The 16,407-nt window shown below is 40.3% G+C and overlaps 1 protein-coding gene across 5 annotated transcripts in view; it reads left to right on the top strand.

The window, feature by feature from the left end:
* The window catches only part of RGMB (repulsive guidance molecule BMP co-receptor b), a 107,219-nt gene extending 94,243 nt beyond the window's left edge, over positions 1–12,976 (top strand). For all 5 annotated transcript variants that reach the window (XM_077462341.1, XM_077462340.1, XM_077462344.1 and 2 more), the window contains one exon: positions 6,856–12,976. In XM_077462341.1, coding sequence (XP_077318467.1) covers positions 6,856–7,521 — 666 coding nt within the window. In that variant the 3' untranslated portion in view covers positions 7,522–12,976. The remainder of the gene's footprint in view (positions 1–6,855) is intronic.
* The last annotated feature ends 3,431 nt before the right edge of the window (positions 12,977–16,407 follow it).

The following is a 16,407-nucleotide window of genomic DNA, read 5'->3' as shown; positions in this document are numbered from 1 at the left end:
TTGTCGTCTAAAGCTTCATCAGAAGTGCTTTAAAGATTGACGCTAAGATTTCTGTTATATTCAATGGTGCCCACTCATTCTGGAGTGTGGTGTCACTCAAAGTACAGCCGTTTTTTGGTGCCTATTGTCAAGTTTTATAAGGTAAAAATAAAGAACATCTCTTAGATGTTAATATGTGTGCAAAAGCACGTGTAAAGGTTTTTTCTTTTTTGGTATTTATTGTTGGAACTTGGAAGGGAATAGTGGGATACTCCAGCTGGAGCGAATTACAAATGAGGACAGCTCTCACTCAGCCTCACAGGTTAGATGTGGTAACAGACTTGCTGTTAAACCATACAAAGCTTGTATGGGAAGAATGGGAAGAATAAGTCTTTTGCTTGCTCTGCAAGTAGACTTTCTGAAACTGTATATATACACGGCTCTCTCTAGCATCCCTTTTGACTTAGGCCTCGTTCACATGATCGGATTTTCGGCAGGGAATTGTGTGATGACAGACTGTTGGCCTAAAATCTGACCGTTAGTACACTCCATCAGACAATTGTTGTCCAACTTTCCGCCAACAAATGTTGGATGGCAGGTTAGTACATTTTTGGCGGACAACGGTCTGTTGTCAGATTTTCCTATCGCCTGTACACAAGTCCATCACACAAAAGTTGAAAGTACAAACGGGCATGCTCAGAATCAATGCTCACCAAACAGGACATTAGCAGAAGGTGCCCAAAGGGTGGCGCTCAAGAGCTGAAATTCCTCCTAGTACATCACTACGATCGTGTTTGTTGGCCGAAAATTGGGTACCGTTTGTATGCAAGACAAGTTCCTGGCACACGCCCTTCAGACAAAAGTCTGCCGCTTTGTTGGCCAACAATCTGATCGTGTGTACCAGGCTTAACACCCATCCCCTGACTCTTCTAGCTGAAGGGGTGGCCCTCGCAGGACAGGCCCCATGACACAGATCTGTACTCGCTGTGAACTGAATCCGATCCTTTCTGGCCTTTCCCCCTTCCAGTCAGCTCTGTAGAACATCTGGGTTGCAGCTACTCTCAGCTTCAGGCCCTCAGGTCAGCAACCTAAGGCCACATGGCAGCTTCTACAGAGGAGGGGCAGCCGCCTCCTCCCTTTGGGACCTCTCTCTCCAGCCAAAGACCCTGAGCATATGTGCCCTTGGAATATATACAGTCACCCAGCATGAACTGGGGCACTTTCTTCTTCCAGTGGCAGGGGCTGTAACTATGCCTGTGCCTCATTTACCAGGTTTCCTCATACTCTCCAATATTCCCCCTTATTGGACCAGTGTGAAACATTCAGACAAAATGAGCAGCACCTAAACAACATGAGCAGACCCCATCAATTGATACTTGCTCCCTGTTAAGCAGAGAGCATCTAAATGTAGCTGATAGCCTTTATGATGAGCAGAATAACCCAAAAACTATACCCTCTTCTAGCACCTACCTAGGAGGGTGCTACATAAAATTTGTATTCCATGGAAGTGTTCCATCACATGGCGGGAAAAGGTTTTACTACTCAAGGCATGGTAAATAAGAAATGGACAAGGACCCTGCATGGGTTTGTAGAGGGGGCCCTCCATTACACATGGACAATTTAAATTTCAGCTGCAGGTTTGGGTATAGAGTACACTGTATACAAGGCTGTGTATAATCCTTGTTTGAAGAATATTGTTAGTACCAGTAGGGTCACATGACTGGTGAAGCTCTAATGCACATTAGTTGCAGTATTTGACATTGTAGGGAGGTCTGGAATGCTCATCCTTACCTTGATGTTCCTGTTTTCACAGCTGGTGAGAAGCCAAGGAGCAAATTGTTTAAAAATGGATGAGTGCAGCAGCTCATCCGGGAAAGAAGCTTAACATAAGCATTGATGTTTTAAATACACAGCATTTCTGTTTATCAATAATAAATGACATATTGGTGGTGGGGGTGGTCGTGCCAAATTCCTGAACGTCTAATGTACAAGGACACAAGACAAGTTAGGTGTTTTAGCTCAAGATGAGCTAATTGTCTCCCTCCGGCTCATCAATGTGAGCACAGTGAGGGATGTATAATATAATACAATCTATAGACCATGCATTGCTAAGAACCTGTAGAATCTTGTAAACACGTCATGCACGTTCCACTAAATTAATGGCAGCAACTACCAGCTAGAAATGTAGACTGTTATCTCAAAATCCTATCAAATGGGTTTATTCACCCGATACAGACAACAAATGGCTAACCCTAGTTATCCCTGCAGGTGAGTTGTGTCCCTTAGTGGCCTATTATTTCTCTTGATGACTCCTAGAAGTAAGATTTCTTTGGCTAAGGCCTAGCTCTTGTTACAGCAATGATCTATTATCATTATTATTATACAGGTTTTATATAGCGCCAACAGTTTGCTCAACGCTTTACAACATGAGGGCAGACATTACATTTACATTACAATTTGGTACAGGAGGAATCAGAGGGCCCTGCTCGTTAGAGCTTACAATCTAAAAAGGAAGGGGCAATTGATACAAAAGGTAATAGCTTTGGGGGATGAGCTGATGGAGGAAGTAAAACTGTTAATTAGAAGCAGGATAGGCTTCTTTGAAGAGAAGGGTTTTCAGGGATCGTCTAAAGATGGATAGATTAGGGGACAGTCGGACAGATTGGGGTAGGGAGTTCCAAAGGATGGGAGAAGCTCTGGAGAAATCCTGGAGGCGAGCATGGGAGGAGGTGACAAGGGAGCTAGACAGCAGGAGGTCTTGAGATGACTAAAGAGGGCAGTTTGGTTGGTATTTGATCTAGTGGGCACTGTTGATGGTTAATGCAGCTCAAGTAGTGAGACATAGTAGCTTGGTTTTTTTAAGGCTGTGGCATAGTGCAGAGCAACTAGAGGAGCAGCAGAAGAAGCAGTAAGTGATTGTGTGCGTTTTGATGTCTCTCCTAAACTAAAATATCGACATATGGATATGATTTGTCCGCTTTAAAGGGAAGTCTTGACTGGGCAGATGTCAGGTGACCTCTTTAACAGACAAAACCCAATTAAAAAAAACGGACCACCAAATGTATTTTAGACTTCATTAAAGAGATCCTGATGCCTGATCTTTCATTTGAACAGCAATCTTGCCATAAGATTATATTGCATTTATGCATATTATTTACCTGAAAAAGCCTCCCTTGTGTAGACATCTGAAAGCCTTGAGACTGCAGCTGGGCTCGGCCATGTTGAATGTGATGTCCGCACAGAGACTAATTAGACACTTTCAGAAGATGAGAAGACTATGATGAGGCAGAGGGGGAAACCTGTGGCTGTGTTAGGTAATCAACTCTTCCGGCAATCATCAGATTCCCTAGAAAGTTCAAGGGCACATCACAAAGGAGTAAAAAATATGGAATGCAAAACATGGAATATATGGAAGGGAAAACATTGAAATTAAGCATTTGAAATCCTTGATCTTCCTGTGCTTCTGCTTGCGTTTTGTAGATTGGTCACAGAGATTTACTAAAACCGGTGTGCACAGAATCTGATGCAACTGTGCATAGTAACTAATCGGCTTCTTGGTTTTAGGCCGGGTTCACACTGCTCCGACATGGAATTCAGGAGACTTTGCTGGGCGACTTCAACGCAACTTCAAAGCAGCTTCTTGGAATGCCTGTGTAATCTTCTTGTGATGTCTGATGCAAATCAAGGATCCAAATCCAAATTAAGATGAGGATCAGATTTGGATGCAACTTCCATTCAGTTCTTTTGGGCTGAAATCGGACAGAAGTCAGACCAAAGTAGTGCAGGGACCTTTTCTAAAGTCGGACCAGTTAAAGCGGAGTACTGCTAAAAAAAAAAAAAAAAAAAAAAAAATGTAAAATGTAAAAGTCAGGTGCAAATACTGCAGCTGCTGACTTTTAATAATCGGACACTTACCTGTCCCATGGTCCCACGATGCGGGGGAATGAAGCCCCGCTCATCTCCCCCTCCTCTGTGCTACACTGGCATTGTAACTCTGGGTGCCCGGCTGTGGCTTCTTACTTTTATCTAAAAGCGGACCGCCCGCTGAAGAAGAGGATACCGAGGTTATGGTAGCTAACTGCTGCCCTAACGACGATATCCCTCTTGAAACAGCTGACGTATGATGACCACGGAAGTGGTTAAAGGATAAGTTTTCCATTGTTCACCTTTTTTTATTTTATTTTTTTCCTAAATTCCAGCCTATGTAACAATATAGCATTAATGTAATGCTTTTGTAAAAATAAAACCACTTTCCATTTATTCTACACCTGCTTACCTCACTGTCCTCGTGGCTGTTTGAAAACAGTGCTCCATTACTTCTGCCTTACTTGCTGGACAGATTTTAGGTCATGAAACAGGAAGGAGTTGACCAGCTGATCTCATTAGCACACACCCTGCATCTACCCTCAGCTGGTCAACTCCTTCCTGTGTCATGACCTAAAGTCAGTCCAGGAAGTAAGTCAGAAGTAATGGAGAGGTGTTCTTAAACAGCCATAAGGACAGTGAGGTAAGTGTGTGTAGAATAAATGGAAAGCTGTTTTCTTTTTGCATAAAAATTACATTAATGCTAAATTGGTACTGGAATTTAGAAAACAAAAGGTGAACTTAGCCTTTAAGGAGTCATGATACTTTCACCCAAGATCCACACATCTTTCCAGTTGGATTCAGTTGGAGAAATGTGCGAATCCTGGGTCAAAGTTATGTGTTCAAATTTGTGCATGAGAGCCCGGTCATGCTGGGCTCTGTCTAAGATGGTGGGATGGCTGCCTGTTTACACAAGATGTTTTCTGGAACAAAATGGCACTTTTCTTGAAACCACCAGTCACAGTGATTGCTTCCCATTAGAAGTTGTTTAATATTAGGTGATTGCTCATTTTATTTTAAAGTGAAAAATTCTAAGCGCCCGAGTTGAATCCTGCAGTTTTTCCATCAAGGTGGATTTCAGTAGGAGAAGTCAGAGACTTTTATGAGTCACGGCTGTCAAGTAGACAAATTGCTTAGCTTTGTGAGAAGAGTTGATGCTGTAATTTACAGTGCTAATGTTATGATTGCGGGTTGCCTAAGGTACCTATTAAATGAAGAGACCTGTCATTTGTCTCTCATTATTACTGCTTCTGCAAGTTCTCTCAACTCTCACAGGTGTTGAGTAAACTTGAGGAAGATGTTGCCGTTCTTGTTTTCTTTTTTTATTTTGTCTTGTAAACTGCTGTCCTAGTCATCCATTTGGATATGATCATGTACTTTTATGGTTATTTAAAGCCTAACATCACATTTAACATTTCAAGGCAGTCATTTGAAATCATCAACCGTGAAAATATAAATTACCTGCCCTGAAATTGTCAAGGTTGAAAATATTTATCTGTTCTGAAATCGTCGGAAATAAAGAGATCTATACCTTGGTGATCCATTACATCTTTTCTTTCAGCCTTTTAAAGCATGTTTATATAAACATATAATACATTTCTCAGAAATTATATTTTTTTCAGCTTGTAATATTTAGGGTGTTTGATCAATTAAGTAATTTAAAAAAAAAACTACTTTTTTTAATTTAGAAGTGTTTTTTATTTATTTTTTTAATTTATTTTTTTGTTTTGTTTTTGTGAACACGCAATTACAAATGACCAACTGTTGGCCCCTGTGCTTTTTGTAGATTTTCTCGATTGTGTCCAATGAGAAGTGATTTAAATCTGCTTGTGAGGAGGAACTGTAAACCATTATCTATAGCAGCGTTCCCCAAACCTGTCCTTGGCACTTCTAAATTTGCGTAATAGCGTAAATCCCTGGAATGTGACTTTAGCTTGCTGCAAGATTTATGATTACACAAACACTGCAAATACCCAACTACAGCTATTTATTACCTTTACTGACTCTCTTGGGCGTTGAAATACACCCACAGTTTACATTGCATGCCTGTGGTGTTTGACAGGCAGGGAAGAGGTTATGTCACCTCGTCACCACCTGTTTTAACCCTCAAAATGTGGACCCACCTTGCTGCAAGTGCCTGCATCACTTGAATGGGTCGTGTTGGACAGCAATACTGCCCACCAAACCAAATGGGAGGAATCATCTTTAGGGTGTGTACAGGATGCGTTTGCAGCTTGTGGAGAAAAAGTGGAACTATAAATAAACCCTTTTCTTTCATTTTGGATAGAGTAAGAACCCCTGTAAGGTTTATTTTTGCCATCCTTGTCCCATTGGGGCAATTTCCCGTCACTTCCTTTCCCATAGCCAAACAGGAAGTGAGTGGAAATTCCTACAAATTAAGGGAATCTCTTGGGGATGCCCAGGTTACCAGAACTAGTGTCCCCTTTGGAAGATTTTACTTTTTTACTCATTACTTTTCAGGGGACAGCCCAAAATTGTAAATTTTCTTTAACTTTCACCCGTAATGAAAATGCTAAACAGGACGCAGACCGCAATAAAAACTGACAGGTGTTCTAATCCACCTCCCCTTTATCCAAAACTTAAAAAAAAAAAAGTTTTTCCTTTAGTTATACTTTATGGGCAGAAGGGCAAAAATGCAGGTCAACCACCTGCTGGCTGGTTAGAAGCAAACGGTTTACTGGTGTCATGGCAGTCCAGTGTCTTGGGTGCATTCTGTGTTCCTGACCCAGAACAAGTGTATGGATCAGGAGTTTGACTTCACATTAGTCAGTCCGATCTAGTAGATGGAAGGCAAAGAGCCAACAAACATATTTCAGTTGACCATCGTAAAAAATGTTGAATAAACTTTGTTGCCAGATGTTTTTAGACGTGTGCTTCTTGGATCCTGAGTTTTAATCTATATATTTTTTTGTGGGGGTGATATTTGCAACTTTTTATTATATTGTTGTAACACACCATTTACTTTTTTCTTTTTTTTTTTCTTTCTTTTAGATTACTATAATATTTAAATCCTTTCCTGATTGCACCGACCAGAAAGTTTACCAGGCTGTGACTGATGACCTGCCAGCAGCTTTTGTTGACGGCACAATTAGTGGAGGAGATGGAGACTCTAAAACCTTGCGGATTACAGAGAAAGTCAGTGGAAAGCATGTGGAAATACATGCCAGGTATATCGGAACAACTGTCATTGTACGACAACATGGAAACTACCTAACTTTGGCCATTCGCATGCCAGAAGAATTGGCAATGGCTTATGAGGAGAGCCAAGACTTGCAGTTGTGTATGAATGGCTGCCCATCTAGTGAACGCATTGATGAAGGTGGACACCTGCGTTTTCCGGAGACTGTTAATGCTCCACCCAGCCCATTACCTAGTCAGGCTCGATCAGCATACACACTGGAAAGTGCAATTGCCAAATGTCTTGAAAAGTTTCAGGTCCGACACATCTACTTCCACTCTTGTGTCTTTGACCTGTTGACAACGGGTGATGCAAACTTCACTGCTGCAGCTTACAGTGCTTGGGAGGACGTGGAAGGTCTACACCCCAAGAAGGAGCTATGGCAAATTTTCCCAAACAGTGGAAATGGGAGCAAGACACAAGCTTTGCCGGCCGCCGTTCTTGGGCTTGTATGCTTGGTCCTTGTTGCTTTTTTGTAGGAGGGTTTCTTGTGTAAAAACAAAAAAATGTAAAATATATATTGTTATAATATATTGATCAAGGATAACAGCGTATATGTATATACCGTGTATATGAAGGGATATTCGTCTTGGGATGCCCATGAGATTGTAAATATTGTCATTGTTTATACTTAATTTGGATGTAGTATTAAGTTTTAATTTGTGTTTTTTTTTTTTTTTCTTGTGAAATGTTTTGTATGTTCCATTCCTGGAACCTTTTAGAAAGCACTTTATTTTTTTATAATATATTTATGTGTCTCTATCAGTGAGAAAGTATGTGTGTGATAGCACACAGACCAAGCTCTGCTTATGTATTGTGTTGAAACCTAAGAGTTTTTTTTTTTTTTTTTTTTTTCCATATTGTGTCAGTTGCCAGGATAGGTACGTAGTGGTAATAGATTTGCCATGGTAGATCAAGGAATAGGCTTTCTTTCTGAGGCTTATTCACAGGAATTAATGTGAACAACTTTCTTATGTCTTCTAAATGGACCATTTAAGAGCAATAGAGAGGAATAAACAAAGGTCTTACAATGCCCATTATATAGATTTATAATATGCAGTTCACTTTATCAAAGTGTAGTTCTTCTGTTCTATTTACGGTATAAGTATCGGATGTGGTGTTATGAAGCGTATGCATTCCTGGATTTAGAACACTGTCCTAAAGCCCAACTCCAGCCAAAATCTTTTTCATTGGATTGAGTGGGGAAGGGTTGAAGCTTAGGCCTGTGCCACTGCTGGCAAAATCCCCCCCCCCCCCTCATTTCCTGGCATGGCGTGATAAAAACAATCTCCATTTGGGACAAAAACGGTGTTTGACTACAGCAACCCCCTCATAACTTGCACAGGCATCACAAAAAAGAAGTGAGGGATAGAGACACAGATGAAAATACAAACTGACCGATATTTTAACTCTTCTCCAATATATTAAAAACAGCAAAAAATGTCTGGAGTTAGGTTTTAAGTGCATTTCCACTTTTGCTGGGGAAAAAAAAAAACAGCCTTACCTGCGAGTCAAGCATATACATTGCAAGGAATGTGGCCAATTTTATACCCGCTGCCACTTCAGTTGGAGCCCCCACACTGATTTCACTCAGCTTCATACTTCCTCCAGCCACTTTCCAGGTACTGAGTGGGAATGTCTTTTTGTTATAGTCACATGATCAATCCCCATCAAAGGAACTTGTCTGAGTTTTCTCTTTTACTCATTTTAGGTCATCATAGCTAAATGCATGGTAAACAAGTTATAAAAAGATGAGCAATTACGTATATGATTTTTGGAGCAGTAAGCATTTACAAAATATTTGCAAAGCTTTCAGCGGCTTGATTAAAAGTTTAAAAGTTGGAACAATAACCTGCTCCCACTCTTGGCCCCCTGATACCCCCCCCCCCCCACCCTTCTCTGTGACAGTGGTATCGGGGGGGGGGGATCTTCTCCCTGCACCCGCTGTCACAATTTGAAAAGAGCTTGACCATGTGGAGCTCTGCCCAGATGACCACGTCATTCATTCAGAAGGACTACAGCTGAAAACTTGTAGTTCTCAGTGAACTGCAAGGGTGCTGGTGAGCACTCTCGTAGTCCATTGAGCTTCCTGGACTGAAGTAACTACTTTCCAAGGTACGGGCAGACGGCTACACTGACAGTTTGCAGGAGTTATTTGCGGGTACAATGCTTAACAGGCCCCTAAGAAACAAAATAGTAACTGCACATTTACCTGCAAAAACAATGTGCATTTATTATTATTATTATTTTTTTTTCAAAGGTGAATGTATCCTGTAAACAGAGATCTGAATTGCAGTGCTGTCCTTTAAATATGCTGCTAACAGGCTTCTGCAGACATTCAGCAAGCTTCAAGTAGTGCAGAAGCTTACAGATGCTTTCGAACATCGGCTAAGATGTTTAAAGTGTCAGCACGTACAATATGATCTGTATTTGACTTTCCCAAATTGAAATGGTGCTTTTCAAGCAATGCCAATGCTTTGTAGAGGTTTGCTGTACACACTTTTCATATACAAGCTGAACCTTGTACATACAAGGCCAAATGGGGGGAAGAACTCCCCAAAGCACAGTACATAACTTTTAGGAAAGTATGTGTTTTCTGCCATTTACACTTCTCACGTGTCTGTGGTGCTCTTTGCTGGATACCCTGCAGTAAATCCTTGAATCTTCCTGCAATTCACTTATTTTCAGCAGTATTTCTGGCCCCATCACTACTAACTAAATGGATGCAGCCAATTACATGTAAATCTAAGGAGCAGACTGCTTCAATACAAAAAATGCAGAGCTGCTAGAGCAGGACTGAGCTTGCAGTCTTCAGTGGGTGCTGGAAGGTTGAATTAGTCAATTTCCATCTTTGCTGGTCTAGTGCCAAAGTAGAGGGTAGAGTGAGACAGATCTCCGCTCTGAAGTTCCTCGATAAGTTGACAGTGGGTGGTTCAACTTGCTTACATATACAAAAATGTATTACTTTGAGGTGGTCTTTGGTAGCACTGACTAATGGAAATTACTCAGTTACTTAAACTTCATGGTGCAGTTTTCTTTATAGTAGGTATTAAACTTTGCTGAAAAAGCAATTGCAAAATTCAAGAAACCAGTTCCATTGGCAGCTTCAGAAAAGGCTCAGAAAACGTATGTACGTGCCACAGTTATTTAAGGAGCCGTTGTTGCCTGGCTTCTGCATTGTCTTTTGTCAAGCCCATGGAAGTGCATGTAAACGGCCTCATGGCCACATATTCTAGCAGTCACTTTAACCAGGACTGGCACAAAAGGTTCTTTTATTGAGTGTGCTTAATTCCCACTTAGTGTGCTGTAGCCTCTTGGGTTGGGGTATGTATGGATTGAATCACCCTTCCTGCTTATTTTAGGACCCATTTTGTTGAACTTTTTGTTGCAGTCTGCTCCCTTTTTACAAATACTTCTCTCTTCGGGACTTCCCAATCATATTTGATGTTATAGGTAATACTTTGGAGTAGTGCCCTACCAACATTTGGCTTTGAAGTGACCATGGAAGTTTGGTGAAAATAGGAATTCTTCTGATGTTTTCTTCCTGATATAGTCCAGAGATATATAGGTACTGAGTGAATTATCTGACCAGTGACAACTAAACAACACTGAATTCATAGGTTTGCAGCTGGCTTTGTGGTCCCTTCAATAACAATGTAGGAGGCCTTTCACGCAGGTGGACTGATCGGGTCTGCCTGTCAGTTTTTCAAGCGGACCTGATCGGACCCTCCAGTTACCTATGGAGTGGCAGGTGTCAATGACGGTTTTACTTGCAATCAGATGCCAGGATTGAGTTATGAGTTCAGCTAACAAATCAAAGTTTTCTTGTCACTCTTTTGTCTTGAAATTCTGCCATCTCTCTCATTTCCTTTGATTTGATAGAGAAAAGCCAATTGCTACTTTTGTGCTTTTGCACATGAATATTCACATTTGTTGACCTTATCTCACCAATGACAGTTACATTTGATGCAGCAATATGATTTTTAACTTTTACATTGATTTTGTCATATTGGCTGTCCCTCAGATCCTGGCTCCTGGAGACATGCTCCTATTATTTCCTTCCTTCTGGCCAGATGTTATCTTTTAAACGTTTTGCCAAAATACGTAATCTTGTCTTTGCAGAATCCCTTAATCATTTCTCTCTAGTTCGCTGATAGTTGGGCTCGTACAGTTACTTATGTATTTTCTCAAACTGGACCCGTGTCTCACATTTAAACACACACACACACAATGGAGACATTTTTCATTTAGTGATTCACTTGTAGAAGAACAGCTTCAACCCTCCCATAGCATTAGTACTCTTGACTTCCATGATGTGTGCTAGTTCAAGTATAATGGAACTACTATGTGTCCCAGGGATTGGAGAATGGTTTCTGCCATGGAAAGCTCCACAATTCTTCCTGAAAAGGTAATGGTCATTAGAGTCCTTTTAGTCAAACTACCAATCGTGAACTTGGCAAGAATCAACAGCTCCCACATGCCAATTTAACACAATGTACCTCATGCCTCTCTAATATTGTTACTTTGCTGATTATGGTGCATTAGTAAGCACACATAGAATAAAAACACTTCCACACAACTCTATCAAGAATGAAAATTATTATTGTACATTTTGTTACTGTGAATGAAACCTAAACCTCTTTTTGTTAGGATAATAGGTTTTTATGTTGCTTTAAAGAGATGTTTTATGGATTCCAGTTTACTTTAGTAAGATTGGGGAAGTACCGACCAGTAGATCCATTTTGTGACCAGAAACCAAATCCTCCTTTTTGATTTGTGAAGCTTCAAGGATTCAGATTTAGCTACAGTGGACCCTCTCACATGCTAACTATAGACTAGTCATTTTTTTCAACCAATAAACTGCCCATTTGTGCACATTTCAGAGTAGGTCTTCTAATGTGTGGGAAAAACCTTTCCTGGATTTAGTCTGTCTATGATATGGAAAACCTCTCAGTAAAGGTAAGAAGAAAAAAACATAAATCACAGATGACAAAAGCCCACTTTATTAAAGTGACTATATTTTTCCTTGTTATCTGAGGAAAACCTTTTGCAGTGCTTTTTATTACATATGTATTTACAACCAGTGACCGCACCAGCTAGTGCATTATGCAAACAGAAGTAAAAGCTGTTGCTCTTTAACTAGAGGCAAAGGACACCCAAAATGGATATTTGGCTTATGGGCAAGAATTTTGGTGGATGAAAATGTGACCTAATTTATGTTATGAACTTCCCAAGATTTGCCTGTTGGAGTTCCTGGATCTGTCATAATTTCTTTGCTGTTTAATCTTTCATCTCTTCTCATTACTCCTTGTAGTAAGTAGTTAAAGGGCAAGTTAAATAGTAGGACCTGGCAAGTCCAGTCCAGAGATCTCATCAAAGGAAGACCAAGGTGATACTACTCGCTTAACGATTGAGTCCACCACCTCCCAGCTTTAATTCAAATATCAGTTTTATGTAGATGGACCCTTTAAGAAGAGCAGTTCTAAACTTATGTTTTTATTCTAGCTATAGCTGAGAGTAAATGCAGGGACGTGTCCAGAAAACTTTTAAGTATTAGTTGTACGTCTTTCTTGTAGTTTAGCACTTCTTAGTTTTTCCGCTCTTGGCCCAGCTCTGGGAATTGAGAAAATGTTATTTGCACATGTTCTTGCAGGCTGTTGTGGCTAAGAGAGCTTTAGATGAAGCCAAACATAAGGATAGTTAAAACTTGGCGAGTACCCTCGGGGGAGAGCTAAAACTTTTGAGAGGATGTGCACAAAATGGCCTCCTCCTGTCGTGCTTGGATAAGCCCCATGATGTGTCTTTGCAGAAACTTTTAGATGTGGTTCATAGTTATGCCAATAAGTATCTGTTTGTGTAAAAGTGACTGTGCATTGTGTAAATAGTTTAACTTATTATGCTACAAGAATAAAGTTGATTACCCTAAGGTAAAAAGGCTCTGGTGTGGTGTTATAATTTTCTGTGTTGTCTTGTTAAAAAGTGAACAGTGAAGAAAAATGGATAGCTGATGTGGTTAACTAGATGGATTCTGCATAAGATGTTTAAGGTATTGGGAGGGAAATAACTGAGCAGAATGGGTTCTGCATAAGAGGTAGGGTGAAGGGATTAACTCACCAGAGTAGATTCTACATAGGAAAGCATATGGTGTGGGGAGGGGGTTAACTAATTAGTGTGGGTTCTACATAAAAGAAGGGAGATATGGATCTGGAGTTTGGTAAGGATCGGAAGTTAGCTGACCAGGTCAGAGTAGGTCCTACACAAGAGATTGGAGGTGTGGATTGGGAGTTAGCTGACCAGATTTGATTCTACATAAGAGCTGGGAGGTTGGGGGGGGGGGGGGGGGGGGTGTTTACTAACCAGAATGGGTTTTACGTTAAAAAAAGTAGAAAGAATTCTGAGGTATAAGGAAGGGGTGGCAGCTTAGCTGATTAGAAAATCTACATGTAAGGTATGGCATAAGGGTTTTACATAAGAGGTGTGAGGTATGGGTGGGGGTTAACAAGTTCTCCTAAATTGTTGTACACCTTGCAGATATGCTGTGACTCACAGCTTAGCTATGTTTGGTAATTGTAACCATGTGCGTGCTTGATGGTCATGTATCTCCTCATTTTTTTTAATATTTAACTCTGCATGGCTTTAAAGGAGAACTCCACTAAACCTTTTGTTCCTAAAGAAGCAATTAATGGATGGAATTTTTTAAAAAAAATACACATTTCTGTAAATCCCCAGCCTCCCATTAAGTCTATCTTCTGGTAACTAACTTTTTTACCTTATGGTTGGTGAACTTTTTTTTTTTTACAGGAAACCTGCTCTGAGAGTATTTTTTTTTTTTTTTTTTTTTTTTTTACCTTTTCATTTACATAAAATCCCTTTTTTAGATGTTCATTGTGGGACACAGCACAGTGGGGAGTCTATACCATGAGTTCTGCTGCCTCTATCGTATAGACCAGTGTTTCTCAACTGGGGCAGATGGATAAAAGCTGATTGGAGTTGTTCTGTGTTAATTCCTGTATATAAACAGGAGGGAGAGAGCACAGCCTGCACCTTCTCCTGGCTCTCGCCCTCTCTGCTGCCATCTGTACTCCTGTCGGCGACCTGAAAAGCTGTATGGGCTGCCTACCCGCTTCAGAAGAAATTGCAAGTAAAGGGCAGTAATAAAACCTTTTACAGTCCCGATCTGAGAGTTCTGTATTATCTCCTGTATACAGACAGGAGGGAAGAACATAGCTCACACCTCCTCCTGGCTCTTTCGTCCTCTCTGCTGCTGTCACTACTCCTGTAGTGATGAGAAGAATGTGGTGGAATGAGAGGTTTTGTGCTAGAAGTCGGAAGGAGAAACATTTTGTTTTGGGAGAAGTTTTCCAGAACCGCACAAAAAAATGTGATGCCTTTTGCAGATGCGTGCAGGTGCCTTAATTCCTAATGGTACCCCCACACATCCAGCAAATGTGTGTATGTTTGCATACGCTAAAACGGATAGTACTGCAGTACCATTCGTTTTTGGTATGGTGTGATTTTAAAATCAGGGCGGTGCCCTTTTTTGCGTATTTCACGCGCATAGAACAGCCCATTAAAAAAAAAACACCATGTGCAGGAACACACAAAAAGCACATGCGTTTGAACGCACCTCCTGTGCCGAGACTAAGCACAATTCTAAAGGGTGCCTTGACTGAAAAAAGTGCTACAGTTTCCTGGCTGTAATGGCTAAAACTGACCTGCAGTTGTAGCCACAGTATTTATCTCCATAGTCCTTTTTAATTTTGTAGCACTGATATGACTGCCTTATTTGGACAATTTTCTCTAGTTGCTCTCCCTGGATCTATCTTTCAATGAGGGGCAGCACAGTGGCTAAGTGGTTTGCATTTCCACCCAGCAGCACTAGGGTTGTTGGTTCGAATCCTGACCATGACACTACCTGCCTGGAGTTTCCATGTTCTCCCTGTGCCTGCCTGGAGGTACTACCACACGCCAAAGACATGCTGGTAGGTTAATTGGCTCCTGTCTAAATTGTAGTAGTGTATGTATGAATGGGAGTTAGGGAACTTAGATTGTAAGCTCCTTGAGGGTAGGAATTGATGTGAATGCATAATATATATATATATATATATATGTAAAGTGCTGTGTAAATGAATGGTGCTATATAAGTATCTGTAATAAATAAAATTATATATAGAATTCTTGAGCTTTTTTTTCAACAATAGCAAGGTGTTCTTTTGTTTCTCCAGCCCCTCAAAGAACTGGAGCTTTTCCTATTCTATGTGTTCAGAGAATTGTCATGAGTTGGGTTTCTGGGGAAGTTTAATATATGGAGTAGTAGGTTGCATAAGTACAGTATGTTTTGTAGCTCAGTTTCAGTTCAGGTGTGGCTAGTTATGACTGTAAATCATAATTGCCTAAGTTTTGTAACTAAGTTAGGTTTAGTAGTTTACAATATAAACATCTAATCGCTTCTGTCAGCTCTGATTGTAGTGAGGATTAAGGCCTCATTCACACAGCGCTGAGGCCCAAACAGCATGAATGAGGAGTCTAAACATCTGAAGTTTTACATGCAGACGAGCATATATTTTTGTGCGGTTTCCATTTTACAGAAACGCACTACAGTCCATTTAACATGGTTTCCAATGGTACACGTTCACATCTATGCATTTTTCGTCCGGTGCATTTTTGGAAAGGGTTGGGGACTTTTTTTTTATCCACAGCAGATTGCGTATTGCGTTTTTGATGGGTTTTTTAATGCATTTTGTGTTTTTGAGTTTTTTTTCTTTTTATATTTTTTATTTCCCCTTTAAAAATACTGTACATAGCTGGTTGCTAAGGTGCAGGCCGGCAAACCAGCCGCCGCGTCCCTTTTTCAGCCAGCAATTCTTCTTTTTTTTTTTTTTTTTTTCATTCATCTGTCAGCGGTAAGCACATGTGAGGTATCACCGCAAACGTTATAGCGAGAGCAATAATTTTAGTTTTGGACCTCCTTTGTAACGCTAAACTGATAACCTGTAAAAATGTTTAAAGCATTGCCTATGGAAATTTTTAAGTATAATAAACTTGTCGCAATTCCACAAAGCGTGACCAGGTGTTGGGTATCTATTTACTCAGCATGATCTTGTCTTTAATATTTTGCCAAAAATTGGGTTTAATATTGCGTTTTTTTTTTTTGCATTGAATTTTTTTTCACAAAAAAACTAAAAGAAACACTGAATTGCATAACCGCTGTGCAAATACAATGTGACATAAAATATTGCACTGACCACCTTTTTATTCCCTAGGGCCTCTGCTAAAAAAAAAAAAAGAAATAATAATAAAAAATTATATATATATATATATATATATATATATAAATAATACGTTTGGGGGTTGTAAGCACTTTT

Source organism: Lithobates pipiens, unplaced genomic scaffold (genome assembly GCF_037356315.1).
Source record: "Lithobates pipiens isolate NorthernLeopardFrog02 unplaced genomic scaffold, aLitPip1_a1.2 Scaffold_3, whole genome shotgun sequence".
Lineage (NCBI taxonomy): Eukaryota > Metazoa > Chordata > Amphibia > Anura > Ranidae > Lithobates > Lithobates pipiens.
Note: the sequence above shows the minus strand (reverse complement) of the source record. Positions and strands in the feature narration are given on the sequence as shown.